Source organism: Mustela nigripes, unplaced genomic scaffold (assembly GCF_022355385.1).
Source record: "Mustela nigripes isolate SB6536 unplaced genomic scaffold, MUSNIG.SB6536 HiC_scaffold_77, whole genome shotgun sequence".
NCBI classification, from domain to species: domain Eukaryota; kingdom Metazoa; phylum Chordata; class Mammalia; order Carnivora; family Mustelidae; genus Mustela; species Mustela nigripes.
The window spans coordinates 406,577-427,730 of NW_026739492.1; the positions used below are offsets into that span (position 1 = coordinate 406,577).

Sequence of the window (21,154 nt, forward strand, 5' to 3'; positions counted from 1 at the left end):
CTCACCCCCCGCCCCTTCAAAACCCTCAGATTGTTTTTCAGAGTCCATAGTCTCTCATGGTTCACCTCCCCTTCCAATTTCCCCCAACTTCCTTCTCCTCTCTAACTCCCCATGTCCTCCATGCTTTTTGTTACGCTCCACAAATAAGTAAAACCATATGATAATTGACTCTCTCTGCTTGACTTATTTCACTCAGCATAATCTCTTCCAGTCCTGTCCTTGCTACAAAAGTTGGGTATTCATCCTTTCTGATGGAGGCATAATACTCCATAGTGTAAATGGACCACATCTTCCTTATCCATTCATCCGTTGAAGGGCATCTTGGCTCTTTCCACAGTTTGGCGACCGTGGCCATTGCTGCAATAAGCATTGGGGTACAGATAGCCCTTCTTTTCACAACATCTGTATCTTTGGTTAGATTTATTCCCAGGTATCTTTTGGTTCTTGGTGCTATAGTAAATGGAATTGATTCTCTAATTTCCCTTTCTTTATTTTCATTGTTAGTGTATACGAAAGCCACTGATTTCTGCACATTGACTTTGTATCCTGACACGTTGCTGAATTGCTGTATGGGTTTTAGTAGTTTGGGGGTGGAGTCTTTTGGGTTTTCCATATAAAGAATCATGTCGGGGCGCCTGGGTGGCTCAGTGGATTAAGCCGCTGCCTTCGGCTCAGGTCATGATCTCAGGATCCTGGGATCGAGTCCCGCATCGGGCTCTCTGCTCAGCAGGGAGCCTGCTTCCCTCTCTCTCTCTCTCTGGCTGCCTCTCTGTCTACTTGTGATTTCTCTCTGTCAAATAAATAAATCTTTAAAAAAAAAAAAAAAGAATCATGTCATCTGCGAAGAGAGAGAGTTTGACTTCTTCATTGCCAATTTGGATACCTTTTATTTCTCTTTGTTGTCTGATTGCTGTTGCTAGGACTTCTAATACTATGAAAAAATAATGAATACTGTTTTTCTGAAAATAAATTAATTAATAAAAAATATTTTTTAAAAAATTTTAAAACAAAGAGAAAGCAAAGAGAGAGAGAGAGATCTCAAAGTCTCTCATGGTGTTGCAGTTGGTAGGATTGTCTTCTTTTTGATAGCTGAATGACTTTCTCTTATATACACTTTTTCTTTTTCCATTCATCCATCACTGGATGGTTAGGTTGTTCCAATATTGGCTATTGTGAGTAATACTACCATGAACTTAGGAGTGCAGATATCTCCTTGAGATGCTGATTTTATATTCTTGGATACACTCACAGAAGGGGCATTTCTGGACCATATTGTGGTTTTATTTCACTTTATTGAAGAATCTCCATGCCATTATGCACAGTGGCTGAAAACCTTTACATACCCAACAACAGTGAACTAGGGTTCCCTTCTCTCTACATCCTCTCCAGCACATTATCTCGTAATTGTTTGTAACATCCATCCTAACAGGTATATCTCATTGTGGTTTTGATTTGCATTTCTCTGATGATTAGTAACATTGAGGACCTTCCCATGTTCTGCTTGACTATTTGTATGTCTTCTTTAAAAAATATCTATTCAGACCCTTTGTCAATTTTTTTTACCAGTTTCTTGTTTTTATTTGCTTTTTTCCTATTTAGTTGTATAAATTCTTCATACATTTTGGATATTAACTCCTTATAAAATAAATGACTTGAAAATATTTTCTTCCATTCCACAGATTGCCTTCCTTTTGGTGCAGAAGCAGTGTGGTTTTAGAACTTGAGATCCTGAACTTCAAGATCATGTCAGGATGGGATGAGTCCTTAACTGGCCTAATCCCTTCTGTGTCTTCCCTCAGGAAACCCTGAACTTTTACAAGTCTCACATACTTACTGGAAAGACAGACTACATGGGGAAGGAGAAGGAGCCAGAATATACCAGGCTTCTCACCATCCCTGCCAAGGCACAGCTCACATGAGTAAAGTCATCTGAAACACTCCCTAACACCCCCTAATCAGCTGAATACCAGAGAAAAACCTCAGTCCATGCTACATGGAACAGAATTGTTCTATCAAGTCCTCAACAAATTCATATCGCTCAGATACAGACCTTTATATAAAAAAGCCCTGTGTGTAGATAAATACAGGCCCGTGTATGATCAAACACACACACACACACACACACACACACACACACACACATAAAAGATATGTATTCCTATGGGTCATCAAATACTACCCCTAATGTTGTCAGATATACACCTCTGTATGTTCACATATAGACACATATATGAAGTTGGATACAGACCTACAGATCATTGACTATGTACCTACATATGGTTATACAGAGCTACATGAGGTCAGATACAGATCTCTGTGGTTGGATACATACTTGTGTATTGTCGAGTGTAGGCTTATGAACATTTGCATGCAAACAAACACCAGTGCCTACGAAAACTGTGCTCTAACTCATTCCAGCAAAGACATGGAGCCCTTTCTTATTATCTCATGGAAAATGTGAATTAAATGTAAATAAGACAAGCTCCTTCTTAAATAAGGAATTCAACAGGCAAGATTTATATATTCTATGGAAATTATTGCAATTTTTATTGAGACATTGATCAAGCCTTCACAATTTATGTCTCATTCTGGATGGGGAAAACAAGATATGAAAACATGCCAGTTTCCTTAAAATCAATGTGGAGTGTCATATAAAACTAAATATAGCTTTATGGGAGGATTTCAAACTTCACAAAATATTCAAAAAGTTTATAAGGAAAAATTAATATTTAGAAATTGCAAAAGACTTAAAAAGGCTGAGTAATTTAGGGAGATTATCCCTACCTGGTATAATACACGTTAAAATCCTTGGCTATTGACATAGAATGTTTGTCGTAGGAAAATACACCAAAAGAAAAGGAGGAGGAGAAGAGGGAGAGACAGCAGCAGAGGAGGAGAGGAAAAGGGCCCCAAATCAAACATACTATTGTATAAAATTTGACATATTAAATAGAAAAATTTTAAATTATTACTGAAATTAATAACTTTAGCAGATTATTTTTCCTGTTAGAGGAAAACAAGCTTAGATATATCCTCATCACAAACAAAAATAAATCCTAGATTATTTGAAAAGAAAACTTTTGGGGGAGTTATTTTTTTTAAATATTCAAATTTATAAGTTCACTGAATGACAGTAAATGACATTTCCCAAGTGATGTGCTAGAAGAAATCAAAGTAAAAGAATGTTAAAAGATGACATCCTTATATAAAACACCCATAGTTATAACAAAACAACATACTGTAGCAAATATCAAAGAAGATGCGAATGTATATAATAAAAAAAAAGACTCAAAATTCTCACTCCAATAGTTTTAGAATTTGAGAATGCCAGTAACTGACAAAGTTCATGGAGTGGATTCTATGTCCCAGACATTCTGTAAATACAGAGTACAAAGACTGTTCAGTAACGTTCTCTGCCTTAAGGGAACTTACAGACTGATGATCAGAGACAATTAACCAGGATATTTTTATCTCAGTACTTGAAATAACAATAAAAATTTGGAAATTAACTAAATGTCTATCTAAGTCCATTATAGAATACCATTGACTAGCTTCGGTATCATTTATTTCTCATGGTTCTGGGGTCTGCAAGTGTCCTGAAGTCCAAGATCAAGACACTTGCAGATCCTACCATCTGGTGAGAGCCTGCTTCCTAGTTCATAGATTACTATCTTTTTTCTGTTTCCTCACATGGGAAAAAATAACAAAAGGCAAGTGAGGTCTGTGGTGTCCCTTTTTTACTCATTTTTTAAAGATATTACTTATTTGTTTGAGAGAGAAAAAGAGAGAGAATAAGCAGCGAGAACAGCAGGTAGACAGAAAAGGTGGCTCCCCCGCTGAGCAGGGAGCCAGATGTGGGGCTCAAACCCAGCCTGGGATCATGGCCTGGGCCAAAGGCAGAGACTTAACCCACTGAGCCACCCAGGTGCCCCGGGGTATCTCTTTTTATCTTTTTTTTTTTTTAAGATTTTATTTATTTATTCATGAGAGACAAAGAAAGGGGCAGAGAGAGAAGAAAAGAAGGGAGTGGAGTCCCATGAGGAATTCAGTCCCAGGGCCCTGAAGTCAGGATCTGAGCTGAAGGTAGACTCTTTTTTTTTTTTTTTTATAATTTTTTTTTTTAATTTTTTATAAACATGTATTTTTATCCCCAGGGGTACAGGTCTGTGAATCACCAGGTTTACACTGAACCACCCAGGTATTCCTGTGGTATCTCTTTTTAAGGAGACGTTAGACCCATTCATGAGAGCTCTGCCTTCATAACCTAATCACCTCCCAAACCCTCCACCTCTAAATACCATGTACTATATAGGATTTACCTCCTGAATTGGGGAGGGAACAAATATATTGAGTATATAGCAACATCCAAAACATGATGACTTCATTATGCAACTTCTGATAAAATCAAATGTTTACTATCATTTAATGAATAACGTCATGTTTGGGAAGACTTTGAGATGACATGAAGTATCTCTAGGTAATATTAACTGGGTTAAAAACTGGGATATAGAGTTTTTCATACACTGTGACTTAACAGTGAAAGGCTCAATTCCCCAAAGCCTGAGTACCTCATGAATCCAGACTAAATAAGGGAGGCAAAGCCAGGAGTTTCTTTGACTGCATGCTTCCTACATTTTTAGAGGCAAATAATATTGTCTCTCATACCTCATTCAGAGAGAGGGATGTTTAAGAAAGAGGTCTCCATTACGGAAATCAATATATATTATGGTGTCATTATTGCCGAATAATCTGCATTCCATCCACAACAGAGGTAATAATGGTTAGCCATGTTGTCAGCATCTTTCTGACAATGATATCATCCAAAATATCTGTCAGGCTCCATATTGCATATTTGAAGGTCATGAATTATGCATTATGGTAATTCCTCATAGGAAAGGAAGGGCCTAGGTCCTTAAAAAATACTATGAAACACTGTAAGCAGAAGAGATGGGGATGCTAAAAAAATGACAGAGATATTATCAGATATTCCAAATGATCAGCGAGTGTTAATGGGTCATCTCAGTTAAAATATAACACCAAACAAAGTTTCTCCACATGAGGAGATAGTAGGATTCCGTACTCAGAAAAATAAGTGAATCTAACCTATTACATCCATGTATTTTTTTCAATTTTTTTTCTTCACTTACCTTCTTTATGATTAATATTATAACTTGGAAACAGCATTCCCTTTCAATCTTATATGCTAAGCAATGAACAAAATTACACAATTAAATATCTTGCAAATACAAAAATAAGACATATACCTGAGGTATTAATAGGATTGTCTTTGTAAAGAAGGAGTAAACCAAGTGCTAAGGTCCCATTCTTAAAATGCTTCTCAGAAATATGTAATGAGCACATCTAATTCTGAAAAAGAACAATTGGGCAAAAGAGAAGCAAGAGAAAACTGTCCAGTAATGAAAATAAAGGTACAGTATTAACTATAGCATAACTTACCACATAGAACCGAAACCCATAGTTTCAACAAAGACATTTCATACCCAAAAGCTATAGACTTATTTTCCTAACAATATATGAAAGTCTTAGAAATCATTTTGATCACTGTAAATATTTACACCTTAAATGTTTTCATCATACACAAGTTCATTAAACCTGAAGAGAAATTCATTACAAATAAATAATCCTTTCCTGGATGGAGCAACTCTTCATTGAAAAAAGGTGACAATTTCTCTTCAGCATCATTTTCTTCTTCTGGTCCACAGCTTTTTCATGGCATTTTTCATCTCTCCGTTTCTCAGAGTATAGATCAGAGGGTTTAACATAGGGGTGATAACTGTGTAAAACACAGTCAAGAATTTATCAATGGGCAAGGTGAAAGGAGGTCTCACATACATAAAAATGCAAGGGACAAAGAAGAGGACCACCACGGTAATGTGAGAGCCACAAGTGGATAAGGCTTTGTGCCTCCCTTCCTGACTAAGAGTCTTCAGGGAGTGCAGAATGACCCCATAGGAAATGAGTAAGACTGTAAAGATGCCCACACAGATTGCTCCATCATTGGCAACTACAGTGAGGCCAATAATGTAGGTGTCAGTGCAGGCAAGTTTTAATAATGGATACATGTCACAGCCAAAGTGGTCGATGACATTGGGACCACAGAAGGGAAGGTTGTAAACTGAGAGAAGTTTAACGACAGCATGGAGAAAACCTCCAACCCAGGCCAACAGCAACAACAGAACACAAGCCCTTTGATTCATGATTGTCAAATAATGCAAGGGTTTGCAGATGGCCACATAGCGGTCATAGGCCATGACCACCAGGAGCAAAATCTCAGCACCACCAAATAAGTGCTCTATAAAGAGCTGGGACATGCAACCTTGGAAGGAAATGGTTTTCTTCTCATAGAGTAAGTCTATAATCATATTTGGTGTAATTGTAGTAGAATAAACAGCATCCATAAATGATAAGTAACCAAGGAAGAAGTACATAGGGGTAGCCAGGGTTGGACTGACTGCCACAGTCACCACAATGAGTAGGTTGCCCACCATCGTCATGATGTAGATGATCAAGAACACAACAAATAGTATTTTCTGACCTTGGAGACTCTGGGTGAGCCCCAAGAGGACAAACTCAGTCACATTGTTCCTGTGTTCCATATGTTCTTTTGCATCTCTTTATTTCACAGTTCAAGAAAAAATTAGCTATAAATGTGATAATTAATTACTGGTGACTTCCTGAAATCTAACACAATCTGTTTATTCATTTGCCTAATAGGCATTGTAGATTCTTATATTCCGGTACTTTCAGAAATTATAAGAATACAAGGTGGATGAAAACATTCTCCCTAACCTCACCAGTTTTGCTGACTTGGGCAGAGATAAGTCACTAAAAACATTGTGGGGAAAGGATACAGTAATAAATAAATGGAGGGGCACAACCAACTTTCCAACTGGAAGCTAGTAAAATTGTACATGTAATGAACTCTTCATATACAAATTTTTAAATTCATTGATTTAATGAAAAACTACAGCAAGATTTCTATTTACTTCCCAGCTAATGCAAGAGATGACTTTCTAACTTCTGGAATCCTCTTAACTCATAAATGAAATAGGTACATTTTATGATATCAAAACATCTCAAGGTCTTTAAAAAGATACCAGGACATCAGTAGATAAAAGTAGATGGGGGGAAAGACTTGCATTACAGAGGACATACACAGAGTTAATATCAAAATACACTCAGAGTAAGAAACCAATGGCAAGTGGGTAAATCATATAAAGAAGCACGTATAGGAATATCCAACAGACATATGCCATGATACTAAACTTAAAAGTAAACAGAAACATAGGATCAGAAGTAAGAGCTTGATTATGAAAGTGTCACCTTGGATTCCTCAAAATCACTCATTCAAGTCTGAGGATGCTACACCATATTCTAAACTTCCATAGATCAGCAAACAATGCTCAGAGAACATATCAATTGGGATCACCTGTAGAGTTAGAAATATCTGTCCCATTAAAAATATCCTTAAGCCTGAAATTAGTTTCTAAAAATACTGATGTTAGAGATGTTAGAGAAAGTACATTTATTCTGTATCTTTACATATGAAAATAACCAAAAGCAGTGTTACAGAACTGAGCTAATTCCCATATATTCTAATAACCATAAAGAATCACTAATATGGCTGATTATGAGATTCACACAGCAGGAATTTTAAAAGACTGAATCCCAGCACCACCAAGATGTAAAATATAAAGTCTACTTTGGAATCTTACAACTAGTTACAATTCCTGGGTTACCTGTTCTGAAACTCCTTTCAATTCAAGGTTGCAGTCCCTTGTCTTTTGTGCACTGATACCATCTCTGAGCACATAGACCAAGAAAACACAGGCATCATCACAGGATCTTTAACTATTTCCATGTGAACAACACTTTCTATGTTGCATAAATTCTTATTCATTTCAGTCTTTCAGAAAAAGTTTACCTCTTAAATTTCTGGGATTTTCAAAATGAATAAAAAGCCCCTGTAATCTAAAAAAGTCTGAACATTGGCTATGAACAAAGAGAACCAAAATCTTCATTGTTAGCCTAATTTGCCATAATACAAATGTTAAACCAACATCTTGATGACAAAAAAAAAAAAAAAAAGCCACTTTGTCGGAGAAAAAATTGTGAATTTCTTAAATAAAGATTGAGTGGTTTATTTTTCATGTCAATATAAATAAAATAGTGAAATATCCTTTATGACTTTATGACAGTCACTTCTCAATAATTTATCCTGATCTGTCTGCACAAAGCATAGTTAAAGTTTGGATTCCCTGAATGATGGAAAATAAGTTCTAGGTGAACTTAGTGAAGTTCTGACTCCATCATTTGATTCCTGAAAAAGCTAGTCATACGAACATGGATCCAAATACACTTTGAGATCCAGATAAAGGTCTGTAAACACTTTATCTTCATTTGAACCACAACAAGCGCCATTGAGTCATTCCACTGCTGCATCTCCACGAGTCATTCTTCCCTAATTAAATTCATTGGGACTCTCATCATAATTTTGAGGGTAGACCTGCATCTCCAGAGATGCCACCAGGATAATTACCATGTACAACAGGACTTGAAGAAACATGTCCTCTGGGGGCTGGAGGGGGAGGATGTAGAATCCCCAAAGAACAACTTAAGATTGAATCACCAAAGGAGAAATGTCCAGTGTGGACAGAATTAAAATATGTAAAACTTCTGTTCTTTCAAGCATGACTTTCAAAATAGGCAAAGCTATTTCATTTAGGTTTAAGCTATGTCTTTGCACATGGACACCTAGAACTGACTTTCAGAACATCATGAGAGCAAATTTCATACTACCCATTTTAATGTTGTCTCAAATGTAGTAAAGCAAGTTTCTCATGCAAGGGGAAGAATCTTGATTTTGTCACATAGGGGCACACAGGCAAGTAGATAGAAACTGTGTTAGTATGGGAGAGGGGAGGATGAAAACACTGTGGGAGGAGTCCACTTACCTCAAAGAGCTGAGAGACAACACTTAGCCAAAAAAAAAAAAAAAAAAAAAAAAAAAGAAACAAAACAAAAAACAAAAAACAATTTGCAATGCATTTCAAAGGACTTAAATCATACAGAATATATATATAGTGGAATCCAACCCCAATATAACGGTGTTTCCCAATTATTTAAAGGAGTGTGTAGAATGGAATTAGTGGCTTTAGTGACAAGTATTAGGAAATGAGAGATATTGTAAGAAATGAGTTAACATTTCATCTCAAGAAGCTGGAAACAGAAAAGCAAAATACACCGAGAGAACACTGTAGAAAGGAAGTAGTAAATAAAAGACAGAAATCATTGAAATTTAATTTTATTGAAAAAAAGAAAAAATACATAAAGCCAGGATTGGCTCTTCGAAAGATTTACAAAATTAATGTTCCTAGCAGAACGGGTGAAGAAAAACTAAAAGAACAAATGATCAGAATCAAGAATGAAGACATTGTTAACAATGTATTCTACATATCTGAAAAAGATATTAAAATAAAATCAACAATGAAATTTATGACAATATACTTGCCTGTTTAGAAAGTGGAGCTCTGTTATGAAAGACATAGATTTCTGAAGAGACAAAAAATAATTAAAACCTGGAATTACCTAACACTTTTAAGTAAATAAATCATTTGATATGTTTCTTCTCTTTAAACAAAATTCTACTCCCATATAACATTATCAATGATACTACATAACAATTAATCAAAATGTAGGACCATACATAAATGGCTCAGGGCTGAGGAGAACTTGAAATAATTCCTGACTCATTTTGTGCACCCAGCATAACCCTTAAACCAGAATGAAACAAGAGCATCACCGGAACAATAATCAGACCAATCTCTCATGTTAGCAGAAACATAAAATTCTAAACACATTAGTTTCTCTTGGATGTTTTCCTTGGAGATTTTTTTCTTTATTCTTACTGTTATGGTTTATTCGACAGGTTTGGAACAGTGCTCAGTTTAGGGACAATTGTGTCCCATTACTGACGCAAGATCTTCCTAAGACCTCAACCAGTGTCCCGCCCTGTGATCCAGAACCGGCCCAAGTTGTCCAGCTGAAAGACAGGCCACTGTGACTGACCCAGGGAGCACTGGGCAATCCTCCCTATGCAGCCAGGTAAATCACCACCCAGCCCCAAGCAGTTTCCTCAAATGCACCTGCACACACTGATCGCTACTCTGATGAACAATCTAGGAGGATCCTTGCAGCTCTCCAGCACTGATTCTTTCCTTTTCTTTTTCTCTGTCCTGTTGTCTCTCACATAGTCTCACTAATCTCTCATGCTCTCTTCTCAAGTTTCCTCTCATCTCTCTCAAGTACCCTCTCATATTCTATCTCTCTTATTCTCTCTCCCCTTTCTCCCTCCTTTTTTCCTCCCTCCTCTGTCCTCTCTCTCTCTATTCCTCCCTTCCTTCCCCTTCCCTCCTCGTTTCCTCTAACTCTCCCTTTTCCCCCTTCTCTCTCATTCCTCCCTCTCCTTCCCACTCACTCTACTTCCATTCTCTGTCTCTCTCTATCTCTCTCTCAGTCTCCCTGCCTTGCTAGCTCTATCCTCTCCAGAATATCACCCTCTGCATGCTAGCTCCCTTGGTGCCTTGCTGTAGGACTCTCAGTTCCTTGCCCTCAACTCAAAGGCTGTCCAGGATTTCCTAAATATTCCTGTCTGTGCCGCAGCATGAAAACTTTTCAATGCAAAGCTGGGACAATTCTAGGACTCAACTTGTTTTTTTCTCATCTCTCAGTGATCACTCCTTCTGATGTCTAGTCTTGAAAATCAGTATTTTGCATATTTTCCAACTTGTTTGATGTTTTAGGCAGAAGGGTAAATTTAGACCCTGTTACCCCTTCTTGTGCTGAATGAACCTTCCCAGTACAATGATAATTATATATTTTTAAATTTACCTAGATCAGGTGAAAATAGGTCAAGGAAAAAAAAAAACACATGATTGTATTTATAAGCTCTTAAACATAGTTAATTAATTCTATCTCACAGTTAATTAATTCTATCTCACTTTCTAAAAGTGTGGCAATTCATAGTGTCTGGCTAGATAATATTTAAAAATCCATGCCTCCCTGGATCAGACTAGTAGAAAATCAAAGAAAGAATGTCCAGACAACTGGGCCCTAGGTTTTGGGGCTTGGTTTTTTTTAAGGTTAACCAGATCCTCATTGTGGCTCAATGCACTCATCCAGAGAGTAAATGCTTGACTTAGGAGAAGCACTTATCTTTGGAAGTCACATGCTCCAGGCACTCCCTATCTGCATGTCCATCAGGAGCACAGCTTGTTCTATTCACAAGATAAACTCCCAATAGCACTGTCTGGATTATTACAGCTTCCCATTCCCTCCTTCCTTTCTTATTCCACTATTGTCTTGATAACATTCACAATAAAAGTAGAAGATGTCTGGCCTGGGAGCTTTTGCCCCTAAAGTGTTTGCTTCCAGGCCCTCTCCTTTCTCCTACTAAGGTATCTGGAGCAATCTTATTTGCTGCTTCAGAGTTTGCTGGCCAAACCCGACAAAATGTACTGTTATATTATGAGCATAGATGGGTATTTCCTAATATATAATAAAAGTGTAAGTCTTAAATCCAAAATCAGTATCATGCTGAATAAAGTAATCCTAAACCACCTCACTTACTTCATGGTGATTTTAAAAGCAGAATTTTCCTCCTCTTTATGTGATGCTTTATGGTATAATTGAAATACAACATACAGTGAGAATAAGAATGTTCAAGGCTAGGGGCGCCTGGCTGGCTCAGTGGGTTAAGCCGCTGCCTTCAGCTCAGGTCATGATCTCAGAGTCCTGGGATTGAGCCCTGCATTGGGCTCTCTGCTCAGCAGGGAGCCTGCTTCCTCCTCTCTCTCTGCCTGCCTCTCTACCTGCTTGTGATCTCTCTCTGTCAAATAAATAAATAAAATCTCTAAAAAAAAAAAAAAAAAAGAATGTTCAAGGCTACCTCTGACTCTTGCCGCAGGGACTAGCTGGAAATAGTGAAGAAAAGACATGAATCCTAGCCAAGAAGCAGAATCGGAGGCATCATGATGGCTCAACTCTTGATTTCATCCCAGATCACGATCTCAAAGTCATGGGGTCAAGCATTGTCTCAAGTTTGCTCAGTGTGGAATCTTCTTGGTATTCTCTCTTTCCCTCTCCCTCCACCTCTCCCCACACTTGCCCCAAATACATACATACATACATACATACATACATAAATCTTTAAGACCAAAAAAAGATTATCAGGTGAATTCTTGCGACTGTTGGCATGATGTTACTGCTTTCACTGTGGGAGGTGAGGATGGGGCTCATTCTTAATTCCTGCAGGGCTCCTGTCTCTTCTCTGGCCAACATCTCTGCCAGAATTTCTAGCACTCACAAAGTGCATGGTACACACAACTGCCCGTCCTGTTATTTTACAGTGCTCAAGAGGACATTTGACTCTTTGGGGGAAAATGTCATTTGAAACTAGAGAAAAATAACACCTTGGCTGTCCAAATTTGAAAATCCCTTGACCGTTTACAAACTTCTCATTCATATTTTGGAATAATCAGGGCTGTATAAGTTTGAAATTATGCCTAACTTACTGTTTATAAATTTTAAAAATTATAAATATCACTACAGCACAGTAAAAAAATGAATCACCAGATACAAATTACTCAATTTATGCAAATAATGGCAAGAACCTGAATGAAATGGACAATTATCTAAAGAAACATAATTTACCGGAACTAACAATGGCAGAGAAAGAAATATCAATGGATTAATATCTTTGAGAGAAATCAGTAACGTGGATGAAAAACTAACGATCGGCGATGTTTCTAGGAAGAAGTTACTGTGGCTAAGGTTGAAGAGGTTGCTGCCTGTGTTCTCCTCAAGGATTTTGATGGATTCCCATCTCACAATGAGGTCTTTCATCCATTTTGAGACTATTTGTGTGTGTGGTATAAAGAAATAGTCCAGTTTCATTCTTCTGCATGTGGCTGTCCAATTTTTCCAACACCATTTGTTGAAAAGACTGTCTTTTTCCATTGGACTTTCTTTGCTGTTTTGTCGAAGGCTAGTTGACCATAGAGTTGAAGGTCCATTTCTGGGCTCCCTATTCTGTTCTGCTTATCTATGTGTCTGTTTTTGTCCCAGTACCATACTGTCTTTATGATGACAGCTTTGTAATAGAGATTAAAGTCTGGAATTTTGATGCAACTTGTTGATTTTCTTTTTCAACATTCCTCTGACTATTCAGGGTCTTTTCTGGTTCCATATAAATGGTAGGATGATTTGTTTCATTTCTTTGAAAACATGGATGGGATTTTGATAAGGATTGCATTAAACGTGTAGATTGCTTTAGGTAGCATAGACATTCTCAAAATATTCATTCTTCCAATCTATAAGTGTGGAACAGTTTTCCATTTCTTCATATCTTCCTCAATTTTTTTCCATGAGCATTTTATAGTTTTCTGAGTACAGATTCTTTGCCTTTTTGGTTAGGTTTATTCCTAGGTATCTTATGGTTTTGTGTGCAATTGTAAATGGGATCAACTTCTTAATTTCTCTTTCTTCTGTCTTGCTACTGGTGTATAGAAATGCAACTGATTTCTGTGCATTGATTTTATATCCTGACACTTTACTGAATTCCTGTCTGAGTTCTAGCAGCTTTGGTGTGGAGTATTTTGGATGTTCCACATAACATATCATACAATCTACAAAGAGTGAGAATTTGACTTCTTCTTTGCTGATTTGGATGCCTTTTACCTCTTTTTGTTGTCTGATTGCTGAGGCTAGGACTCCTAATACTATGTTGAATTGCAGTGGTGATAATGGACAGTCCTGCCATGTTCCTGACCTTAGGGGAAACACTCAGTTTTTCCCCGTTGAGAATGATATTCACTGTGGGTTTTTCATAGATGGCTTTGATGATACTGAGATATGTACCCTCTATCCTTATACTGTGAAGAGGTTTGATTAAGAAAGGATGTTGTACTTTGGCAAATGTTCTTTCAGCACCTATTAAGAGTATCATATGGTTCATGTTCTTTCTTTTATTAATGTATTGTACCACAATGATTGATTTGCAGATGTCAAAACAAAGGCATGGGAAGCAAGGGCAAAAATGTAATATTGGGACTTCATCAAGATCAAAAGCTTTTGCACAGCAAAGGAAACAGTCAACAAAAGTAAAGACAACCAACAGAATGGGAGAAGATATTTGCAAATGACATATCAGATAAAGGGCTACTATCCAAAATCTATAAAAACCTTGTCAAACTCAATACCCAAGGAACAAATAATCCAATCAAGAAATGGGCAGAAAACCCTTACTTCAAAAATAAAGTTTTCTCCAAAGAATTTCATCTGAATGAGAGTGGTGATCCATCTTCAAATTCCACTGAAATCAAATGGAAATCTGGAAAGGATTTGATGAAACATTCAAGTCAAACAAAGAATAAATCCAGCAGGAAGAGACAGCATGAGGAACCAGAGAACTTCCTCACCTGGGTTACTGACCATTCTGATGCAGGTGCAGATGAGTTAGGAGAGGTCATCAAAGATGATATTTGGACAAATCCATTACAGTACTACTTGGTTCCCAATATGGATGATGAAGAAGGGGAAGGAGAAGAGGATGATGATGATGAAGAAGAAGAAGAAGGATTGGAAGATATTGATGAAGAAGGAGATGAGGATGAAGGTGAAGAAGATGAAGATGATGAGGGGGAGGAAGGAAAGGAGGATGAAGGAGAAGATGACTAATGGAATACTGATGGATTCCAACCTTCCTTTTTTAATTTTCTTCAGTTCCTGGGAGCAAGTTGACGTCTTTTTTTTTCCTTTTTCTTTTCTCCTCTCATGCTAATTTGCCCTGTTTTTTGAAGTCTCTCTCTTTTTTTTTTTTTTTTATCTACCTTTATACCATGGTTCTCAGCTTATTTTGGGGGGAAATGCCCTGAGCAAAATACAGTGGGAAAAGAATCTCTACCCCTATTTGTTCCAAATTCATTTTTGTCCCTTCCTGTCTCAACAAAAACAAAAACTTTATGAAATCAACACCACCATGCTCTGTGGGAAAAAAGAAAAACCATCTTCCCCCCTAACTCTGCTGGAAGCTGGAAGGTGCTAGGCTCCTGTGTAGTAGTGCATAGAATTCTAGCTTTTTTCCTCCTTTCTCTGTATATTGGGCTCAGAGATTACACTGTGTCTCTATGTGAATATGGACAGTTAGCATTTACCAACATGTACCTGTCTACTTTCTCTTGTTTAAAAAAAAGAAAAAAAATTTAAAAATGGGGTTATAGAAGGTCAGCAAAGGGTGGGTTTGAGATGTTTGGGTGTGTTAAGTGGGCATTTTGACAACATGGCTTCTCCTTTGGCATGTTTAATTGTGATGTTTAACAGACATCCTTGCAGTTTAAGATGACACTTTTAAAATAAAACTCTCTCCTAATGATGACTTGAGCCCTGCCACTCGATGGGAGAATCAGCAGAATTTGGAGGATCTTATTTGGAATTGACATTCTCTATTGTAAATTTGTTCCTGTTTATTTTTAAAATTTTCTTTTTGTTTCACTAGAAAGGAAAGATGATGCTCAGTTTTAAACGTTAAATTGTACAAGTTGCTTTGTTACAATAAAACTAAATGTGTACAAAGACTTGAACAAACATTTCTGCAAAGAAGCCATCCAAATGGCCAACAGATACATGAAAAATTGCTCAACATCACTCGACATCAGGGAAATACAAATAAAAACTGCAGTGAGATACCACCTCATACCAGTTAGAATGGGGTAAAATTAACAAGTGAGGAAATGACAGCTGTTGGTGAGGATGTGGAGAAAGGGGAACCCTACTACACTGTCAGTGGGAATGTAAGCTGGTGCAGCCACTCTGGAAACAGTTGAAAGCAATCTTCAAAAAGTTGAAAATGGAGCTGCCCTATGACCCAGCAATAGCACTACTGAGAATTTACACTAAAGATACAAATGTAGTGATTCAAAGGGGCATGTGCACCCGAATGTTTATAGTGGCAATGCCCACAATAGCCAAATTATGGAAAGAACCTAGGTGTCCAACAACAGATGAATGGATACAGAAGATGTAGTATATATATAATGGAATACTATTCAGCTGTCAAAAAATGAAATCTTGCAACTGGCAATGACGTGGATGGAACTAGAGGATATTACACTAAGTGAAAGAAGTCAATCAGAGAAAGACAATTATCATATGATCTCTCTGATATGAGGAACTTGAGAGGCAGGGCGAGAGGTTTTCGGGGTAAGGAGGGGGAAAAATGAAACAGGGTGGGATCGGGAAGGAGACAAACCAACAGAGACTCTTAATCTCAGGAAATAAACTGAGGGTTTCTGGGGCAGAGGGGGCGGGTATGATGGTTGGGTTATGGACATTGGGGAGGGCATGTGTTATAGTGAGTGCTGTGAATTGTGTAAGACTGGTGAAAGACCTGTACCCCAAGCAAATAATACATTACATGTTAATAAATAAATAAAATCAGATAAGAAAAACTAACCATCAAGGAAACACCAAACCTGAGATGCCTTTGTGGGAGAATTCCACCAAAGAAGCAGCTGTAGAGATGTGATTAGTAACGTAGGCTTAAGTCTGGGGATTGACTTTGGCATTGACACTCTCACAGGGTGGTGGCCATGGGGAAGCTACTTAACCCCAATGAACCTCCATCAGTACAATCAAAAAATGGGTCCAAGTATAGAATCAACCTCATAGTGTCTTTAAGGAACAGAAGAATAAACACACATAATGTGTTAACAAAAAATCCCCACAAAAAAGATAAAGAATAAATTCTAGGTGCAATTTTACTCACAAAATTTCAAATACAATATCAGAAAAGGTAGACGAGAAAGAGAGATATCAAGACACAGACTCTTAATCTTTGAGAACAATCTGATGGTTACCAGAGAAGAGGGGGGGTGAGTTAAATAGGTGATGGAGATAAAGGAGTGCACTTGTTGTGAGCACTTGGTGAGGAATAGAACTGTTGAATTATAATATTGCACACATGAAGCTACTAAAGCATTCTATGTTTAAAAAAAAAGGCAGGAACCCAACTAAACATGAAAATAATAGTGAGAAAATAAGTAATAATACTAAACAGCAATTAATTAAAATTAATGTAACTACAAAAATTCATCAATATCCAGCCCATATGGAGATTAGGAGTTTACCCATGGTGACCACTATGTATAGAACTGTTTTAAATCATGCTATTGTGTATATGACAATAAGAAAACACTATATATTAATTTTACCAAAATGAAAAAATAAAAATTAAATAACATTTCATGTAACTATAAAACTGCATTGACTACTTCATTACAAATTATTGACTCAGACTGTAAAGGCATTTACACTAAAATGGACTTTAACATTGAGAAGATTGGCTCTAATGATAAACTATGATCTTGACAATATTTTTATTTGCTATTTGATATGACGTTTCTCTTACAGAGCTTCTTCATGGCATTTGTCATCTCAGAATTTCTCAGTGTGTAGATCAGTGGATTCAACATGGGGGTTATGACTGTATAAAACAGTCAATGATGTGTCAATAAGTAAGGTCTTAGCAGGTCTTGCATACATGAAAATACATGGAACAAAAAAGAAGACCACCACAGTGATGTGGGAACCACAGGTCTGGAGGGCTTTCTGCCTGCCTTCTGAACTAAAGTTCTTTAGAGAGTTCAAGATGACACCATAGGAGATGAGCAAGAGCACAAACACAATACTGCAGATAAACCCTTCATTGGCCACCACTAACAGGCCGGCCACATATGTATCAGTACAGACCAGTTTCAATAGGGGGTACATGTCACAGAAAAAATGATCAATGACATTGGGGCCACAGAATGGGAGCCCATAAATAGTGCTAACCTGAATTACTGAATGCAGAAAACCTCCCACCCAGGACATTACCAGCAGCACAACACACACCCATTGCCTCACAATCACCAGATAATGCAAGGGCTTGCAGATGGCCACATAGCGGTCATAGGCCATCACTAGCAGAAGAATGACCTCTGAGCCACCAAAAAGGTGATCTATAAAGAGCTGGGTCATACGAGATTGAAAGGATATGGTACTTCTCCCAAAGAAAACCTCTGAAATCAATCTGGGGGAAATACAAGAGGAATAAATGACATCCATGAAAGATAAGTTAGCAAGAAAAAAGTACATAGGTGATGCCAGGATCTTACTGACTCTTAAAGTTACCACAATGATCAGGTTTCCCACCACAGTCAAAATATGTATGTATGAATATACATAATATGAAGGTATGTCAACTAACACCATAATAATTTTCAGTTCATTAATTCAATCCTTTAATTTCAGTAAGAACATAACAAAAAGGATCTTTTGTTCCTTTTAATCCTGGGTGAGCCCCAAGAGGACAAAGTAAGTTATATAGTTTGGTGGTTCCATCTAGTCTGCATAGGAGCTGACTTTTCATATTAGAACCAGGCTGATCTATAAAACAAGGGAGAAAACTTTTAAATATATTATAAAATTAATATTTTATTGATTCATTCGATTTAAAAACGTGGCAGGAGTACCTGTTTTTGTCCAATGTTTCATAGAGGTGATTCCCAAATTGAATTTGGATTTCCTATATTCAGTGATAGCATACCTAATAATCACCAGAGTTAAAAGTGTCAGTATAAAAAGAGTTGCACAATGTAAAGTTCAGGAGTAGGAATATGTCAAACTAACAATCAGAGAAGACTTCCCAGAGGAAGAAATGCTTCCACTGAGTTTTAAAGAAAAAGTGGAGAGACAAGAAAAGTGGGCAAGAGAATCCATGAAAAGGTACACAGTTTATAAAGTCACAAAAGGAAAATACTTGAGACTGATTAAAGGTAACTGACATTTTCAAACTGAGTGGCTCAAATTAGGAATGAAAGATCACTACCCTGGATTGTCTTCCCTCACTGAGACTTCTTTCTTGAGATCTCTGGCTGGATATGCCTCCTTTTTCTGACCAAAAATGTGGAACCTTTCCAATGTTGGTTCTCTCCCTTAATTTTTGAACTTCACATATGTAATATCTCTGACTCTGAACATCTCTAATTCAATATTAATTCAGAACTAATAAGACTAAATTTTTAATTTTCAGCAACAAACACAGGTGTTTCCCATCTTACTAAATGGTACTACCTTCCAAGTCATTCCTCAGATAAGAAATGTCATGATGTCTTTCATGCCTTTCTTGCTCTCATATCACATATTGATACTTTTAACAAATCGTATTAACCCCCATTTAAAACAGTTCACAAACTTGATCATTTTTCTCCAACTACCAATTCTCCAGCCCACTAAACTAACCTTCTGCCACATCTCTTCCCTTTCATTCTGGCCTCCATCAATTTATTCTCATAAGGAAGCTCAAATGATTTGTTTATAAGGATGATTGGAATCACTCCACTGTTCACAATGCCTACAGTGGATTCCAATCACACACTCACAACTAAATGAATCACATTTGGTATTTACAGTAAGAAGAGCCATAATCTTCATTACATAGTTGAACAAACTTCAGTTCTGTGTTGGAATGGATGCAGTTGACCGAGGCCTGAATGTATGTCAACTGATACCATAATAATTTTCAGTTCATTAATTCAGCCCTTTAATTTCAGTCCAGTATCAATTTAGTGACTACTTCTACAAGAAACAAATTATTTTCCAACAAGAGCCTGTTTCTAAATCAAGTCTCTGAAGGTTTCTACTCTTACTCATTTTCCCACAGATTATGATGAATTCCACTGAGCATCTTCATTTCCACATTTGGTTGTATATTGTATTTTCTAAGTCATAAGATTCATAGATAATAAGTCATTAAGTACCTGTAGGAACCAGCTGAAGATCTATTTGATGTGCTAAACCACACAAAAAGTTACTTGTCTACAATTTACATAAATGCATGCATAGCTTATGCTTGTGTTAAAAATAAAGATCCTAAAGAGCTAAGCTCTTATCTTAAGTTAAATATAGAGGACTAAATCAATGTCAAAATTAAAAAAAAAAAAAAACAACAAGGATGTAATGGAAAGATTAAAAAAACACAATACAATATAAAATATTAAACAAAATAAACTACAACAACCAAAACTTAGTACTATTATTCTACAACTGGTGAATTTCTAGCAATGGTGATCAAGGTAAAATACCAATATAAGAAGTTGAAAAGGAAATAAACTCATACAGATGCTTCAGGCTTTAAAGGGATAATAAATGATTTTTCTGGAAAAAATTATTCTATTACAATTAATACCTTAGATAAAATGGTAAAGTTTCTTCACAAACTTCTGAAAAAGACTCAAAAATAACTTGAGGAGGAAAAGCAAGATGGTGGAGGAGTAGGAGACCTAAATTTCATCTGGTCCCAGGAATTCAGATACATGGTTTTCAAACCATTCTGAACACCTACAAACTCAACAAGAGATAAAGAAAATAATAGCACGATTCTATGAACAGAAAAGTAACCACTAACTGGAAGGTAGGATGTGTGGAAAAGTGAATCCAAGGCAATATTTGGGAAGATAGACTTCAGTGGGGGAGGGTCCCAGAAGAAGAAAGACAAAGGCAGAAGATATATTGGAGCAAATTATAACAGAGAACTTCCTTAATTTTGGGAAGAAAGCAGGCATCAAAATCCAGGAGGCACAGAGAACCTTCCTCAAAATCAATAAAAATAGGTCAACACATCATCTAATAGTAAAATTTACAACTCTCAATGACAAAGAGAAGATTCTGAAAAGAGCTCAGGACAAGAGGTCTGTAAAATACAACTGTAGTAATATTAGATTGACAACAGACCCAACCACAGAGAAAGAACTGGTATGATATATTTAGAGTACTAAATAAGAAAAATATGCAGCCAAGAATACTATACCCAGTGAGGCTGTCAATGAAAATAGACGGAGAGATAAAAAAAAAACTTTCAAGACAAACAAAAAATAAAATAATTTGTAAACACCAAACTAGCCCTCCAGAAAATATTGAAAGGAGTTCTCTAAGCAAAGAGACAGCCTAAAAGTAACATAGACCAGAAAGAACAGAGACAATATACAGTAACAGTCACCTTACTGGAAATACAATGGCACTAAATTCATATCTTTCC

General features: G+C 36.9%; 3 protein-coding genes across 3 annotated transcripts; 1 reads left to right on the forward strand and 2 right to left on the reverse strand.

Annotated features, from left to right (window-relative positions):
- Positions 1 to 5,699: 5,699 nt before the first annotated feature.
- LOC132008287 (olfactory receptor 4A15-like) lies at positions 5,700 to 6,617 on the reverse strand. Its single transcript, XM_059386831.1, has one exon. It carries the CDS (start codon positions 6,615 to 6,617, stop codon positions 5,700 to 5,702), a length of 918 nt encoding a protein of 305 aa, XP_059242814.1.
- Positions 6,618 to 14,322: 7,705 nt separating this feature from the next.
- On the forward strand, positions 14,323 to 14,822 carry LOC132008306 (protein SET-like; the record flags this gene model as incomplete). The annotated part of the gene is made up of 1 exon (XM_059386848.1): positions 14,323 to 14,822. A coding segment is annotated over one exon (435 nt), but the record flags the coding sequence as incomplete, so codon positions are not given.
- A 2,689-nt stretch (positions 14,823 to 17,511) lies between these two features.
- Positions 17,512 to 18,378, reverse strand: LOC132008292 (olfactory receptor 4A47-like). The gene is made up of 2 exons (XM_059386836.1): positions 18,363 to 18,378; positions 17,512 to 18,284 (listed from the first exon to the last, which is right to left on the reverse strand). Exons 1-2 carry the CDS (start codon positions 18,376 to 18,378, stop codon positions 17,512 to 17,514), a joined length of 789 nt encoding a protein of 262 aa, XP_059242819.1.
- Between the last annotated feature and the right edge of the window lie 2,776 nt (positions 18,379 to 21,154).